This window comes from Patiria miniata, unplaced genomic scaffold, assembly GCF_015706575.1.
Source record: "Patiria miniata isolate m_02_andy unplaced genomic scaffold, ASM1570657v1 HiC_scaffold_26, whole genome shotgun sequence".
In the NCBI taxonomy this organism is placed as follows: Eukaryota; Metazoa; Echinodermata; class Asteroidea; order Valvatida; family Asterinidae; genus Patiria; species Patiria miniata.
In genome coordinates this window covers 3,371,544-3,385,704 of record NW_024037065.1, presented here as the reverse complement: position 1 = coordinate 3,385,704, position 14,161 = coordinate 3,371,544, and the positions used below count along the sequence as shown (strand labels likewise).

General features: G+C 37.6%; 1 protein-coding gene across 1 annotated transcript; it reads left to right on the top strand.

Annotated features, from left to right (window-relative positions):
• The first annotated feature begins 3,628 nt into the window (after window positions 1-3,628).
• LOC119733833 lies at window positions 3,629-11,901 on the top strand. The gene is made up of 6 exons (XM_038207202.1): window positions 3,629-4,443; window positions 4,843-4,977; window positions 6,426-6,635; window positions 7,573-7,628; window positions 7,774-7,938; window positions 11,886-11,901. The coding sequence occupies exons 1-6, from the start codon at window positions 4,219-4,221 to the stop codon at window positions 11,899-11,901; spliced, it is 807 nt and encodes a 268-aa protein (XP_038063130.1). The 5' UTR covers window positions 3,629-4,218.
• Window positions 11,902-14,161: the final 2,260 nt, after the last annotated feature.

Here is a 14,161-nt window from a genome sequence, read left to right as displayed (position 1 = left end):
ATAAAAAATAGCCATCACGCACGCCAACAAAACCTGAAATACTCCTTTTCTACCATATTATAAGGAAAAAAACACTAAATTTCTCAACTATAGCAACCAAACCACATTTTTTGGTGCCTAAACACTGCTAAATACTGGAAAAAAGGACCAAGTATCCAGCTGGCCTACCTTGTCGAGAATGAAAATTAGTCAGGTGCAGTTCCAATCTCGGCCAATATCCCACAACGGCAAGCACGTTAGTAGCGATGCAAGGACACTAGTTACTAGATCGACGACGTCATTCAGCTTTGCGCATGCGCCGGTCGCCAGTTCATTATCAGCTGCCCACTAACAGAGGGCGCACTGCTAAAACAAATCCACTCTCGATCTTCATTAGTGCACGCCACAAAGTGATGATAATTTACACCGTCGTTTGGTTTTGTTTACATATTTAGATGATAGTTACCATAATCCATTTAAAAGTCATCCGAGATATTAAAGTTCCTTGTGCCCGCACTCCCGATCCCTTAAGAAATCTATATATATTTTGTAAATGAAAGACAATACCCTGAGAATTTCCTCCATGATGAAAAACACCCAGGCCTTCTCGGATGCGTTTTTGTACCGACCCGTATAGCGGGAGATGTACGGTCTTGCCCACCAACTTCACCGAAAATCTTGACATTGTTAGAGTATAATACACTCCATTCTTAGCCTCGTTTAATCTGGCTTACCCAATGTTATTGTCTTTAAAACTCTTGCATGTAATGCACATACTCTTCATGAGATTTCTTAAAATATTATGTATACTTCTCTATTTTTTCTTATTTTTACAATTTTTAATTTAATTTTAAGTAATTACTTTAATTTAATTTCATTTATTGCATTTTATGTGTGAACCTCTTAGTCAGAACAACCTCTCCACGGAAACTTGTTGTCCGGCCTCTTTCTTCTCTTTCCTCGTTCTGCGTCAACTGTATTGTTGAAGACTCATTTATAGGTCTTTAGGACATTAGAGTGCGCAACTTGTAAGTGCAGTACATACCCTTTTTTGGCCTTTAATTGTATGTGTTGGTTTTAATAAATGTTTATCCTGAGAAATAAAGTAAATGAAACGTAAATGGAAAATGTGCACCACTGACGTAATAAAAAAAAACCGATTCTTATATCTGAACGTTAATACATTCTTCAACGTAAATTTACTCTCAATTAAATCCTCCATTGAAACTTTTCACATTAATATAAACATCAATAATTCAAAGTTGTTCTTACATTCTTCATTTGCCTTTTTACGGTTGAAAACGGGCACCTTCATATTTTGAAAGGAAAAACTATTATAACCAAAAATTGTAACAATATTTGCTACGAATATTCATCAAATATTGCTACAATTTTCCGTTGTACTTTTCCTCGGAGAAACTACTGGTCAATGTTAATTTCAGACGAAAAATAGAATTAGCTGTAGCAAACTGCTTACCAACCAAAAAGGACCTATGTGTATTTTCCTCTGCATCATCTATTTCCACTTGACTGCTTTTGTTACATCAGTAATGTATACATGTACCTGTTTATGTTTATAGTCTTGTCATTTAGCCTTCGAGAAAGACTCCGCTAAGGTCGAAACGTCAGGCCACTAACTATTTTTTTGCTTTTAATTTAAGACCATACAAGTTAAATAGTGCCCTCTATTGACATGAAAAGCTAATAAAAAGCAAGTGCGTCACATGCATCGAAGATCTATAGCTAGCACCGCGTACGGGTACGGTATCGATATCGCACATGTCCAAAGTTTACTCGAGTCCAGGCGAGCAAAACAACACAAAAAAAAACCCGGGGTCTATAGAGTTCGTCATCTTTTTTCTGGTAACCGTTACTGCAAACGTAAGTGTCCCTTCTATCCTTCATTGCAAACATAATAACAATACATACTCTATTTGTTACTGTATAACGTTACTATTTAGGCGAGTACAACAGCAAAAAGCTAAGTGAAACTTCGTGAAAGTTCAACAACTTAATCTAACGTCATGAACATGCGTGCATGGTCGAATAACATGAATAACAACATGCTGAGTCATTTTGCAAGGGTATGGTGAACTGGGAACTGCATTGCCAGGATTGGTGGCTTCAATAACAACGTATACATGCATAGGTAGGCCTACATCACAGTTTAGGGCAAGAGGCTAGGCCTATGTAGTTTAGGACACCTTTCCGAAAAGAAAAGGGATAAATTTAAACTACTGACATTGACATAAATAAGTCATAACTTAGATGGGAAAGATTTCCATATACGAAGTTCACTCAACACTCTGTGTACAAAGCCTATGAGAGCTGAGAGTGGACTGAAAAATTCTAAGTGTTTTCTAAGAAAATGCTTGTATTTTCTCACTGCTCAAATTGACTTTGATGACATGAAATTGCTATCTGGGGGCTTGTTAGTCAATACAGAGGAAAATCAGTGAACTTCGCATATGGTAATCTTGCCCTTAGATGAAAGTGATATTGAATATTCTAAAACCACTCATAATATAGGCAACTTCTACAGAACATCTGACGCAGTAATTGCACAATACCCCGCACCGCTACTCGGAAAAACACACCCCAAAAAACTTTGACTACGCAGTTAGAATCACTGCAAAAGAAACAATTCAAGTCCCATATTGCCACCTACACAGATACTGAATGGAGCACAACACAGGCACTTCAGTTAATGACATCAACAACACCATCCTGAAATTAGGAGATCAAAAAATTTACAAACAAATATCATCTGACAAGAACACCTCAACTCTACAAAACAATGTCAAATTTCTAGAATTATGGCAAAATCAATGGCTCATGAACTTAAATCCATTCAAGTGCTGTACCATCACATTTTCTAACCAGAATCCTCCAAAGAATTCCTACACCTTCTCTACAGAGCAACTCACATCAAAAGATTCCAGTCCTTACTCAGGCATGAAGCTCCAAAACACACTCAATTGGAATAAACAAACACACCTTGCTGCAGCCAAAATCCAAAAAGTCCTCGGAGTCATCAGGCGGAAGATGTGGAGCTGCCCAGAAAATGTGAAATCCACGGCACACCTATCTTTGGTGCGTCTGCACCTGGAGTATGCAGTGACTGTGTGGGACCCACACACCGAGTATAACGCCAAATACTGGACAGAGTCCAAAGACAGAGAGCAACATTCTGCACAAACAATTATAGAAGGGAAGAGGGAACAGTAACTGAAATCCTGCAGCACCTCAAATGGGGAGACCTGAAACACCAATGGAAGATACAAAGACTATCAATGCTCTCCAAATCAAACACGAACTAGTTGCCATCTCACAACCAGAGCACCTCATCTTAAACACAAGAAATACCAGGGGGCGCCAACAGACACTCTACAAACAGCATAAAACCAAGGAAGCCTACAAGTACAAGAACTCTTTCTTCTCCAGAACCATTACAGAATGAAACAACTTGCCAGCCAACGTCGTCAACTCTAGGACATACTTGCATTCAAAGATAATGCATCCAAGCACTTCATGGACAACTTACCCAATTTACTAAGGTCATCTCCACATCCACCCTGTGCAAGTCATAAGGTTAAAGTTGGTGTGATATTCTTGACTACATTTTATCGACACAACCAGAACCTGAACCAGAATCAACAACACTAATTTCATGAAAAGAGGAAAGAGTTTCGATTTTTAAGTCACATTCAAAACTCCACATTACAAGAATGTGAAAAGCCAACAACACTTTTTAATCGCCTCTTCCATTAATGATCAATGTGATCCTAATATTACTTTCACTCATCCACAATGTACCATCACAGAGCTTATGGATTCACCCCAATCTTTTTTTTTTTTTTTTTTTTTTTTTTTTAATGTTCCTGGTCTTCTATCTGTTTCTATATATGTCCATTCATTGACCTAACAATGTTCAAGTTAAACTACATGTAGCTGGATTACACAAAATTGCTCGAGTCATTTCAACATACTTCACATCAAAATACCATCAACCATCACTCCATCAACTTTTCCTTGTAACAATTATTACATAGCAAACTGTAAAACATTTGACGAAAAAAATTGGGAATTGGCCCATTGTTTTTGTTGTCAAAGCTAAACTCAGCATTTTTCCAAGCCCTTTTTCAAGTACAACAAAGAATTAGTAGCAGTACATTATAATCATTTATATATGTTCATTTCAACACAATTATTACAAAATTCATTTTTTACCTTTTCCAGATGTCATCAATTGACGTGAAAATAATCACATCTCCATCTCAGCGTGGCAAGTCAACCATAGCAAATGCTGTAACGTCAAGTAATGAGGTAGTTGAGCTGATGGTTGTTGAGGACTTTGCTCGCATCGAAAATAAAATCGAACCAGGCACCTACGTTAAATTCCTCCAATACAATACTCAGGAAGAACCCAACAAGAAGCGAATCAAACTTCATCGTAAGACAAAGGTAAGAAGATAACAAGTATATAGTCATGTCAAATTAAGCAAACTTTCTTAACCAACTCACCAACATTTTCACTAATTTTATCAGTTTGTAATGTATGGTTCACAATTTATGCAAAAACATTTGAAATTGTTAACATATTTAATGTTTTGGCCAATACAAATCTCTACCAACCATCTCCACTACTTTCCACATAACCTTCACCACTGCACACAAGCACAATTAATTAAACACTCCACTGCCACTCCATACACATACCCATACACACATACATGTACAATGTACTATATAATACAGAACATGTCAACTGACTTCCTTTCATTGACCAACAAAAACTACCAAATAACCTTTAATATCAAATTGTGTATGATCTTCTCTCTTTCCATTTCATAACTTATCTAGATCTTCACAATCAAGCCCTTCGATGTGGATGCGACCATTGAACAACACTTTTTCAATGCACCACATGCACCTATAGACGAAGCGTTAAACATGCAGTCAAACAAAAGAGTTTCCCTAAAAGGAATTGCACAAAATGTAAGTATATCAAAACATGTCTTTTATATTCAACACCATTTTTAGATTGTATCCAAATGCCCCCCCCCCCCCCCCCAACCAGTTTAAAAGCCATATAACGTGGAAAATGTTTTACAGTGAACCAAAGGCAACCAACAGCACTGCAGGCAAAAGGAACACTTTCTTGCACAAATGACACTTCTCATTGTATCTTCAAAGTCCTAAGAAAAATATGTCCGAATGAAATGTGAAATCTTCTATTCTTCGAGATTGACAGGAACTGGTAGCCTTTAAACTATTTCACTTAACATGTCCATATCAAACCATTGAACAAATAAGTTCATTCCTTTTACCCCTCAACCAACAGACTCGAGGGGTATTGTCATCGCCTACGGCGTCCATCCGTCCATATGTCAGTCAGGTAGACTGTTCTGACCATACCACCCTTGTGGGGTGATGTTTCTTTCAGGACACATCACCCCACTATTTTTGCAATAGAAAAACCACCCCAGAAGAGAATCTTTAAAAAAAGGGATAATGGGAACACAATGCTATCACCCCTCAATTCCGTCAGGCTAGACTGTCTGTCTGTCTGTCAGGCGGGCTGTCCAGACGTCCGTATGTCCGTCCGTCCAGGCAGCTTAGTTTCCAGATGATAACTTGACTTAGAAATGTTGTTTCGGATTGTTACTTCAATAAGGTCTTGCCCAAAAGAGTAGGCAAGTTGGGATTGGTTTTGCGGTAAAAAGGTCAAAAATCAAGTTCTCCGTAGTAAGTAAAAGTAAATGGTTTCCACATGATAACTTGAGTTAGAAATGAGATTTTGGTATCTAACTTTCGTAGGAAATTGCCCTTCGGAGTGGGCAAGTTGAGATTTGTTTTTTGGGGAAAAGGTCAAAGGTCAAAGTCACCGTGGTGAATTACAGGTAAATGGTTTCCAGATGATACCTTGAGTTAGAAATGAGATTTTAATGTCTAACTTTGGTAAGGGGTTCCTCTTGGCAGTAAGCAAGTTCCGATTGGTTTTGGGGTGAAAAGGTCAAAGGTCAAGGTCACCATGGTGAGTAAATAATTTCCAGATGATACCTTGAGTTTATGAAATGTTGGTGTCCAGCTTCAATAGGGGGTTCCCTTTGAGTACACGCAAGTTTGAATTGATTTTAGAGTCAAAACATCAAAGGTCAAGGTCATTGTGGTAAGTTAAAGGTAAATGTTTCCAAATGATAACTGGAGTTAGAAATAAAATTTTGGAGTCTAACTTCCGTAGGGGTTTGCCCATTGGTAAAGGCATGTTGAAATTAGTTCCGGGGTTAAAGATTGTAAACACAACCAATTGTTCTACAAAATAACATGATTATAAATGTTATACCCAATGTTTACTCAACCACATCTATATTTTATGTCATCATTCAAATTGTTCCATCAACTACATGTATCTTACAATGAATGTCGACAATACTTATTTGCAGATTTCACCAGTCAAAGAAGGACCATCTTCAAGACGCAACGAACTTGTTCTGAAGGATCCACAAACGTCATCAAGCATCCGATGCAAATTGTGGGGAAAATTTGCAGATTCTAGCATTGCAAGTGGTACCCTCATCGATATTCACAACGTGGAAGTCTCACACTTCGAGTCCATGACAACTATCAACACAACACCGGAATCAACTGTGAATGTAAGTGTTAACCATCCATTCGTCCATTCACTTTAATCTGAAACTAGCTAATATGTGTTCTGCTTTAATTCACATGTTTTCTCGAACTCCACACTATTAGCTATACACTCATACAAGTCACTATATATCATCATGTTTACCCCTCCTCCCACACCCAAAAAAAACCAATAGAAACTAAAAACCATTCAATCCTTACCAGTATATTCTTGTTTTAATTGTTATATTTACATGTATGTAGCCAAATATCTACATACATGTACATGTACATGTACTACATTAATTAATTCTTCACCAACATAAAGCCAATAACAACTATGCAGTAGTTACTACAAAACCCTGCAAACTCCATAAAATCAAACAAGACATGTAATTAAACACAATTTATATTGAACTTTTCACAACCAAGCCAAGCAGAAGCCATAAAATCCCAAAAAACAAAACCTCAATATTCAAATACACAATGCAACATGTTCCAAAAAAAGAAAGAAGACATTTATAGAAAACCGCCATCCTTTAAACAGCCATTGATCAACCCCAATCCTGTCAAATCATGACTTATTTCATCCATTTCCTCATTACAAAGTTATCTCTTCCAACAATTCCCAAAAATTCACCACCTATCACTAACAATGATTAAGGCAAAACCAATCACATTAAGAAGCAGTACAGATGATTTTTCACCATCATACAGCAATCTATTTCATTCATAATAAATATTGCTCGATACAACTTACAAGCTGAACACAGTGCATCTTCCACCATTTCTCACCTTTCAATTAATGGTCCAACTTAATAGTCCCATAAGACCACAAACAAAACCACACATTTGTCAATTCATCAAAACCAATACTTGCACAAATCCAATAATGTATCATAAAACATCTTGTCTTTTTATCATCACCTAATCAATTCCTATATTTTCACTTGATGTCCACAGGAACTCACTCGTCCACCAACAAGAGACTACATAATAACCGGCTTTGACATTGACAGGTATGTCCACTCTTCCATAGGCATAGCTATCCTTGTTATTTTAGTTTCAAAATCAGTATACAAAATATCTAAACTGTTCCCATTTTTCACATCTCATGCAAGTACAATTTAAAAATCAACTCATCCTTTTTTTTTATATTTCCAGTGAACCAACTCAAATTGTAACGACCACAGACCTGATGTTCAACATTAGTGCAGACCTTCTTCAAAAACTAGCTGACAATGACATCTCCACCCTAACAGACAAGCTTCCCCTTGCATGCACCATACAACTAGATCTGAAAACCAACACTGTCATCGGCATAACACCGTAAGTACACTATCATAATCCATAACCCCTAAATGCTTCCCTAGGACAACCTTGCTAAATATGACTGATCCAACCAAGAGCAGCAATCACTTCTCAAAAGTAGAAGAGCAACAAACTGGTACCTTGATCAGCACTAATTCCAGCTCGAAGCAAGTCTTTTTATTCTAGTTGCTCTGGTGGTGCAATCTGAGGAAATTTCTGACCGTTAAAACCAATTTTTGTTAAATATTATTTTCGAATTTGGACTAATTGAATCACCTCCATTAAGCTACAGCATTATTCTCTTCATTATAATTATTAATTCGGTACAAAACAAAGTAGGGTGGACAAATTCTTTGATATCCGCCCCCCCCCCCCCAATCCACCACCACCACCACCACCAATTAACACTCTAAATCCAACTTTGACTCATATCACTTTCTTAATCACTGACCTGCCATTCCAACCTGATCCAGCTCTCTCTTCTTTCCCATTTCGTTTGCTGGATCAAACAAAATCCACCCAACCATAATGTACCACAAACACTATTCAATGTGTACTCCCCACCCCAAAGACTTCTACATTCCATATTCTGTTAAACCCAATTACTCAAACTATCCCCTCTGCAACCATTCCTATTACTACTAATACTAACATTACTACTTTTCTTTTTTTCAGAACTCAAGAAACTCATGTTTAGACTAACATCTACCGCACAAGGACCTCTTGCCCCAACAGCTTGAAAAAAAGATTCTGATGTTCATTTTAAACACTTATTAGAAGACTTGATCATTTTATGATATGTTACATCTATCTCCAGCAATAGATCAAACCGATTTTGTTTAATCATAATACAAAAAAACTGACGAAGCCTTTAAATGTTTTCACATTTACAACCTGAACTGTCATTTATGTTTCAAAAATACACATGTATCTCAAACAACTTAACTTATTATTACAATATTCTTAGTTTCCAAATTTCACTTCCAAGTACTATTACCTTTAACTGTTTATGTACCGGCCACCCCGTCCCCATACAACGTAAATCTTATACAATTCTTAACAAAGTTTACCTCATTACAGTTTCATTTCAAGTTGATATCTCCATAATCAAAAGTTAACATCTTGTATTCTTATCGTAATAACAACAGAATTAAAACTCTGTCATAACATTATTTGACTTCTAATCAAACCCTACTTACAGTTACATGTTATTAATTATATAATGTTATTCTAAACTTTAACGTTGTATACACTATATTTACATTTAAGCACTCTTTTATATACATGTATTCTTATTTACCAGAAACTGTATGACAAAATCAGGGACCTGTTGGCCAAAAGTCCATTTCGAGTCATTACAATTTTAGTGAAATACAGACCTTGCTCTTTCAAACATCGGTAGTTTTTTAATATTATATCATATTCAAAAGTGAAGATACTAAATTACACAAATACACAGTACGCAGACAAATTGCTCAATTTCATGTCATTTCAGAAGACATACTTGCTAAAACATCAATTTCAGAAATGACATGTCCCTCACTTCCACAAATTGCTATAAACACCAGTTTGTCTGTGCAACTTCAGTTACAAATATTTACTGAACATATCAACAGCAAAACAAAACAAACCAATCCAAAATCACTGTCCATCACCACTTATCATTTTGCAGCCATTTCTCCATTTATAGGCCAGGTCTGCCTCGTTTGACATACCATTTTACATGTTCATTATTTACCGCTATTCTCCATTACTTAATCACCAAACCATGTTCACCTTCTCAGACTTTTAACTTATATTTTTACCCTTTTCATGTATTTTATATTTATTCTTATGTATGTAGACCTATAGTTATATATGTATTCTTGTACTTCCACATTTATTATATATACCACATTGTCAATCTCACTTCAGTTAAAAACAAATTCATAGAATGTTTTCATAGTCAAAAACCCCACTATTACTACAATTTGTTGAACATCACCCAATGTCAATTTCCAGCCATTTTTCCCATTGTAGCTTAACCCACATCGGTGTCACATATGTATATTTATATTTATTCAGCACAATTTTCAACTCATTCCCCCACCCATAATCATGTTTTGAGAAATGCACTTATACTTGCACGTTTCCTATGCCTTTTTATACACAGGTGTTCTTATATATACATGTACATGTATATTTATATATCTTTTGTTCTTTTTACAACATAATAAACATTCTTGTTTGCAAACACTTTGTATCTAAGCATCAAAGTCCTTTTGTTCTATTCCATTGAATTAATTTGTACTTACATTACACTAACTTCATCACAATATCAGCTACATGTACATCTACAGAACTGGAAGTCAGATCGAGTTCAAACTTAATATTCTAGTATTCCAGGACAGGTCAAAGACAAACTCTGAAGTGACGTCATCATGACCTCATCATCTGATTTTTCAGTTATTTTCAATACTTCACTATTCTCCTCTTATTACAAAATAAACTACATACAATACCATCACATTGGCATCAAGCTAGGCACACACCAAGACCCTTTGTTTGTATTGTCTCTCAACAAATTATGTTGTGGTGACGTCATCATTACTTGTATCATGTCATCTACATTTTCCTCATTTACAACACCAAATTAACTTAAAGACAGTCCAATATCTTTCAAACAAATTCATATGTACATTCGACTTGGATGAAACTCCTTCACGGCAATTGTTGCTAAAATGGTCGAAACAGCTCAGTGTTTGTCCACAAACACATTTCTAGTTTCTCTTTTTTTTTCTTCCACTTTTTTTCCCATAGGATAACACGTGTTTTCGTTCTACAACGCACTTTTGGACTTTTTTCAAATCCGATCGACTTCAAACCTGGCTCACACTTAGACCACCATCTGAAGATGTATGCCGAAACTTTTCGTCATGCTGACGTCATCACGTGTCACGTGACGTCATCCTAAAAGAGCATACTTTAAGGCCCTATATCTACAGAACCGGAAGTCCGATTTGGTTCAAACTTGGTATGCAAGTATTCCGGGACGTGTTATAGACGAAAATTGCAGTGATGTCATGATGACGTCATCGTGTGATTTTATTTAAATTGTTCAATTTTTGGACCTTTTACTCATATCTCATAAACAGAATGTGGTAAATTCAAAATTCTTTTTGTAACAGGTTTGTTAGGTCATAGATAGATGCACAAAATTTCATAAAATGTGTGATGTCATGATGACGTCATCAAAAACGTGATTGTTTGATTCCCATATAAGGGTATGTCCGATCGTTATGAAACTTGGTGGGTAGGTAGGTGTAGATAACAGCATTCAAAATCTGAAGTGACGTCATCATGACGTCATTATCTGATTTTTTATGATTTTTTCAAATTTTAATAGTTTCTTCAAATTTTGCAAAAATTATATAAAATACGGCCCGATCGACTCCAAACCTGGTACACAATAAGACCACCATCTGAAGATTCAGGTCAAATCATGACGGCATCATGACGTCATCACGTGTCACTTGACATCATCCTTAATCTGCATAGTTTAAGTCACTATATCTAGAGAACCTGAGGTCCGATTGGGTTCAATCTCGGTATACAGTTATTCCAGGAAGCGTTATAGACAAAAATTGCAGTGACGTCACGATGACGTCATCATGTGATTTTATATGAATTATTCAATTTTTGGACCTTTTACTCATATCTCATCAATGGAACGTGGTTCATTCTAAATTCTTTTTTGCAAAAGGTTTGTTAGGTCGTAGATAGATACAGAAAATTTCCAAAAATGTGTGCCGTCATTATGACGTCATAGGATGGACACTTTTTCTATAGAATATGCATGTACATGTTCATTATACCTGGATGAAACTCCTTTACGGCAGTCATTAATAAAACGGTCGAAACAGCTCAGTGTTTGTCCACAAACACATTTCTAATTTTGTTTTGCGTTTTCTTTCCTCTTGTTACAGGAAATTCCAGCGGTGACAGTTTGCATGATCGTGTTTACAGTGTTACAAATCCTGCATGATCTGTTGAATCACTTTTGACATTCATTAAGTGGTTTATCAGTGCATGAAGGAGCCCATTTTTCGTTGCTACCGCTTCGTTTGAGTTTTTGGTTACTACTGCTTCGTTCAAGTTCTTTATCCCAACTGCTTCGTGCAACTTCTTCATTCCAACTGCTTTGTTCGACTTCTTCATCCCAACTGCTTCATTCAAGTTCTTCGTTCCAACGGCTTGGTTTGACGACTTCTTGTAGAGATAAAGACATGCAAGATGGTGACTTTTTGTAAAATGTGTTTTATTAAGGTTCTTTGAATACATGTATTTCAGTGATATATAGCACAATTAGGCTTGAGCTGTGGCTTCGTCGTCATCATCCATTAGTGATGACGTCATAACCACTTGATTATCCCACCTGATTATTGTATTCATAGTGCTTCTCATTAATACCTGGAGTGTTGATTTTGCCTAAGTTTGCTGAAATTTAGAAAAAATACTATATTGGAATATTGCAACTGTTTAACTTAGATAAACAGTGGTGTAAACATCATGAATGAGTTAACTGAACGCTGTTTGATTATCCATTTGTCTACAATATGCCCAATTTCGTGTGCTTTGTACTTCTGCACTGTATGTATTATTTATCGTTATTCAACCCAGTGGATTACTCCATCCAATTACTGTATTCATTGTTCTTCTCATTAACACCCGGAATATATATTTATTTTGTTCGGATAAGTTTTGTGAAATTGTGAAAGAAAACTATCATAATGATAAATAAGTAGCATAAATAATGAAAAAATAGAACTACTTAATTTTGATATATTAAGCATCACACAAAGGGAGATAATTGCTGAACATGCATGGTGTTTTTTTCTATTTGTTTGATTATCTGTTTTCCCCCAATCTGTCCAATTTCCTCTGCTTTGTACTTCTGCACTCTTTGTATTACTTAACATTATTAAATTATTATTAGTTTTATGGCATCCTAAATCATACTCTATCTCACTACCAAGTTTAATGCTTATTTTGAATAACTGTTGTAAGTTTTTATAGAACTATGATTCATAATGTAATCTTTTCCTTTACTTTGCAGCCGCTGTTGTCATTGGTTGATGACTAATAAACACTACACTAACTATCAACTAAAGAGTTATACTTATTGATGACAACAGCGACAATCTAGACTCTCTGGCACGCTCTACCCCTCCCAATGGCTCACGTCAACTGCTCGGCTCCTGACTGTGAGGCATCCTGGCCTAGCAACACACCCCCAGAGGTGCTGCTCGCCTTGATCAACCTACACGCCCGCACCGCCCACCCAACCGTTCCTGCCCCTGCACCTACTCCCGCCTCATGCGCTGCCAAAGTGGAGAAGGTCAGACGACCTACGGTCATGGCTGCCGGCACGAGTGAAGAATGGTCCTACTTCGAGCTACGATGGTCCGAATACAAAGAAGCCACGCATCTCACAGGAACCGATATAGTCTACCAACTGCTTGAGTGCTGCGACGACCGACTCAGGAAAGACCTGACCAGAACATTCGGTGCCCTGATGTCGCAGGATGAACCGACCATCCTCAAAAAATCAAGAGCTTGGCAGTTCGCCGAGAGAACATCATGGTGGCTCGTGTGCAGCTCCAGCAAATGCGACAGGACCGCGACGAACCAGTGAGGGCCTTTGCCGCCCGCCTTCGTGGCCAGGCTAGCGTCTGTAACTACAAGAAGGACTGTACGTGCTCTCTAGTCGTTGACTTCAGTGACATCATGGTCAGGGACACCCTCATCCGTGGACTAGAGGATGAGGAGATCCGCCTGGATGTCCTCGGACAATCCAAACAGGACATGCATTTGGACCAAGTGCTTCAATTTGTCGAAGCGAAAGAGAGTGGCAAACACTCTGCCGGCCGCCTCCTCCAGGGTGGTGCCACTGCCACTACGACTGCTGCAGCTGCCAGCTCCTACAAACGAAGGGAGAGATCCAAGCTACAGCCCCGCGACATTAAACTTCAGGTGTGTGACTACTGTGGCAAGGCGGGCCATGAACGTAGCAAACAGGAGCGCATGAGGAAGTGCCCTGCGTACAATCACACATGCACGAAGTGTGGCATACTCCACCACCACGAGAGTGTGTGCCGCCAATCCCAGCAGAGACAGCAGCCAGCCACGCCCAAGGCACAGGAGTCACCTCACAATGCCACCGCAGTCTTCGAAACCCTGTGCTCTGTCGACGACGCCCCAC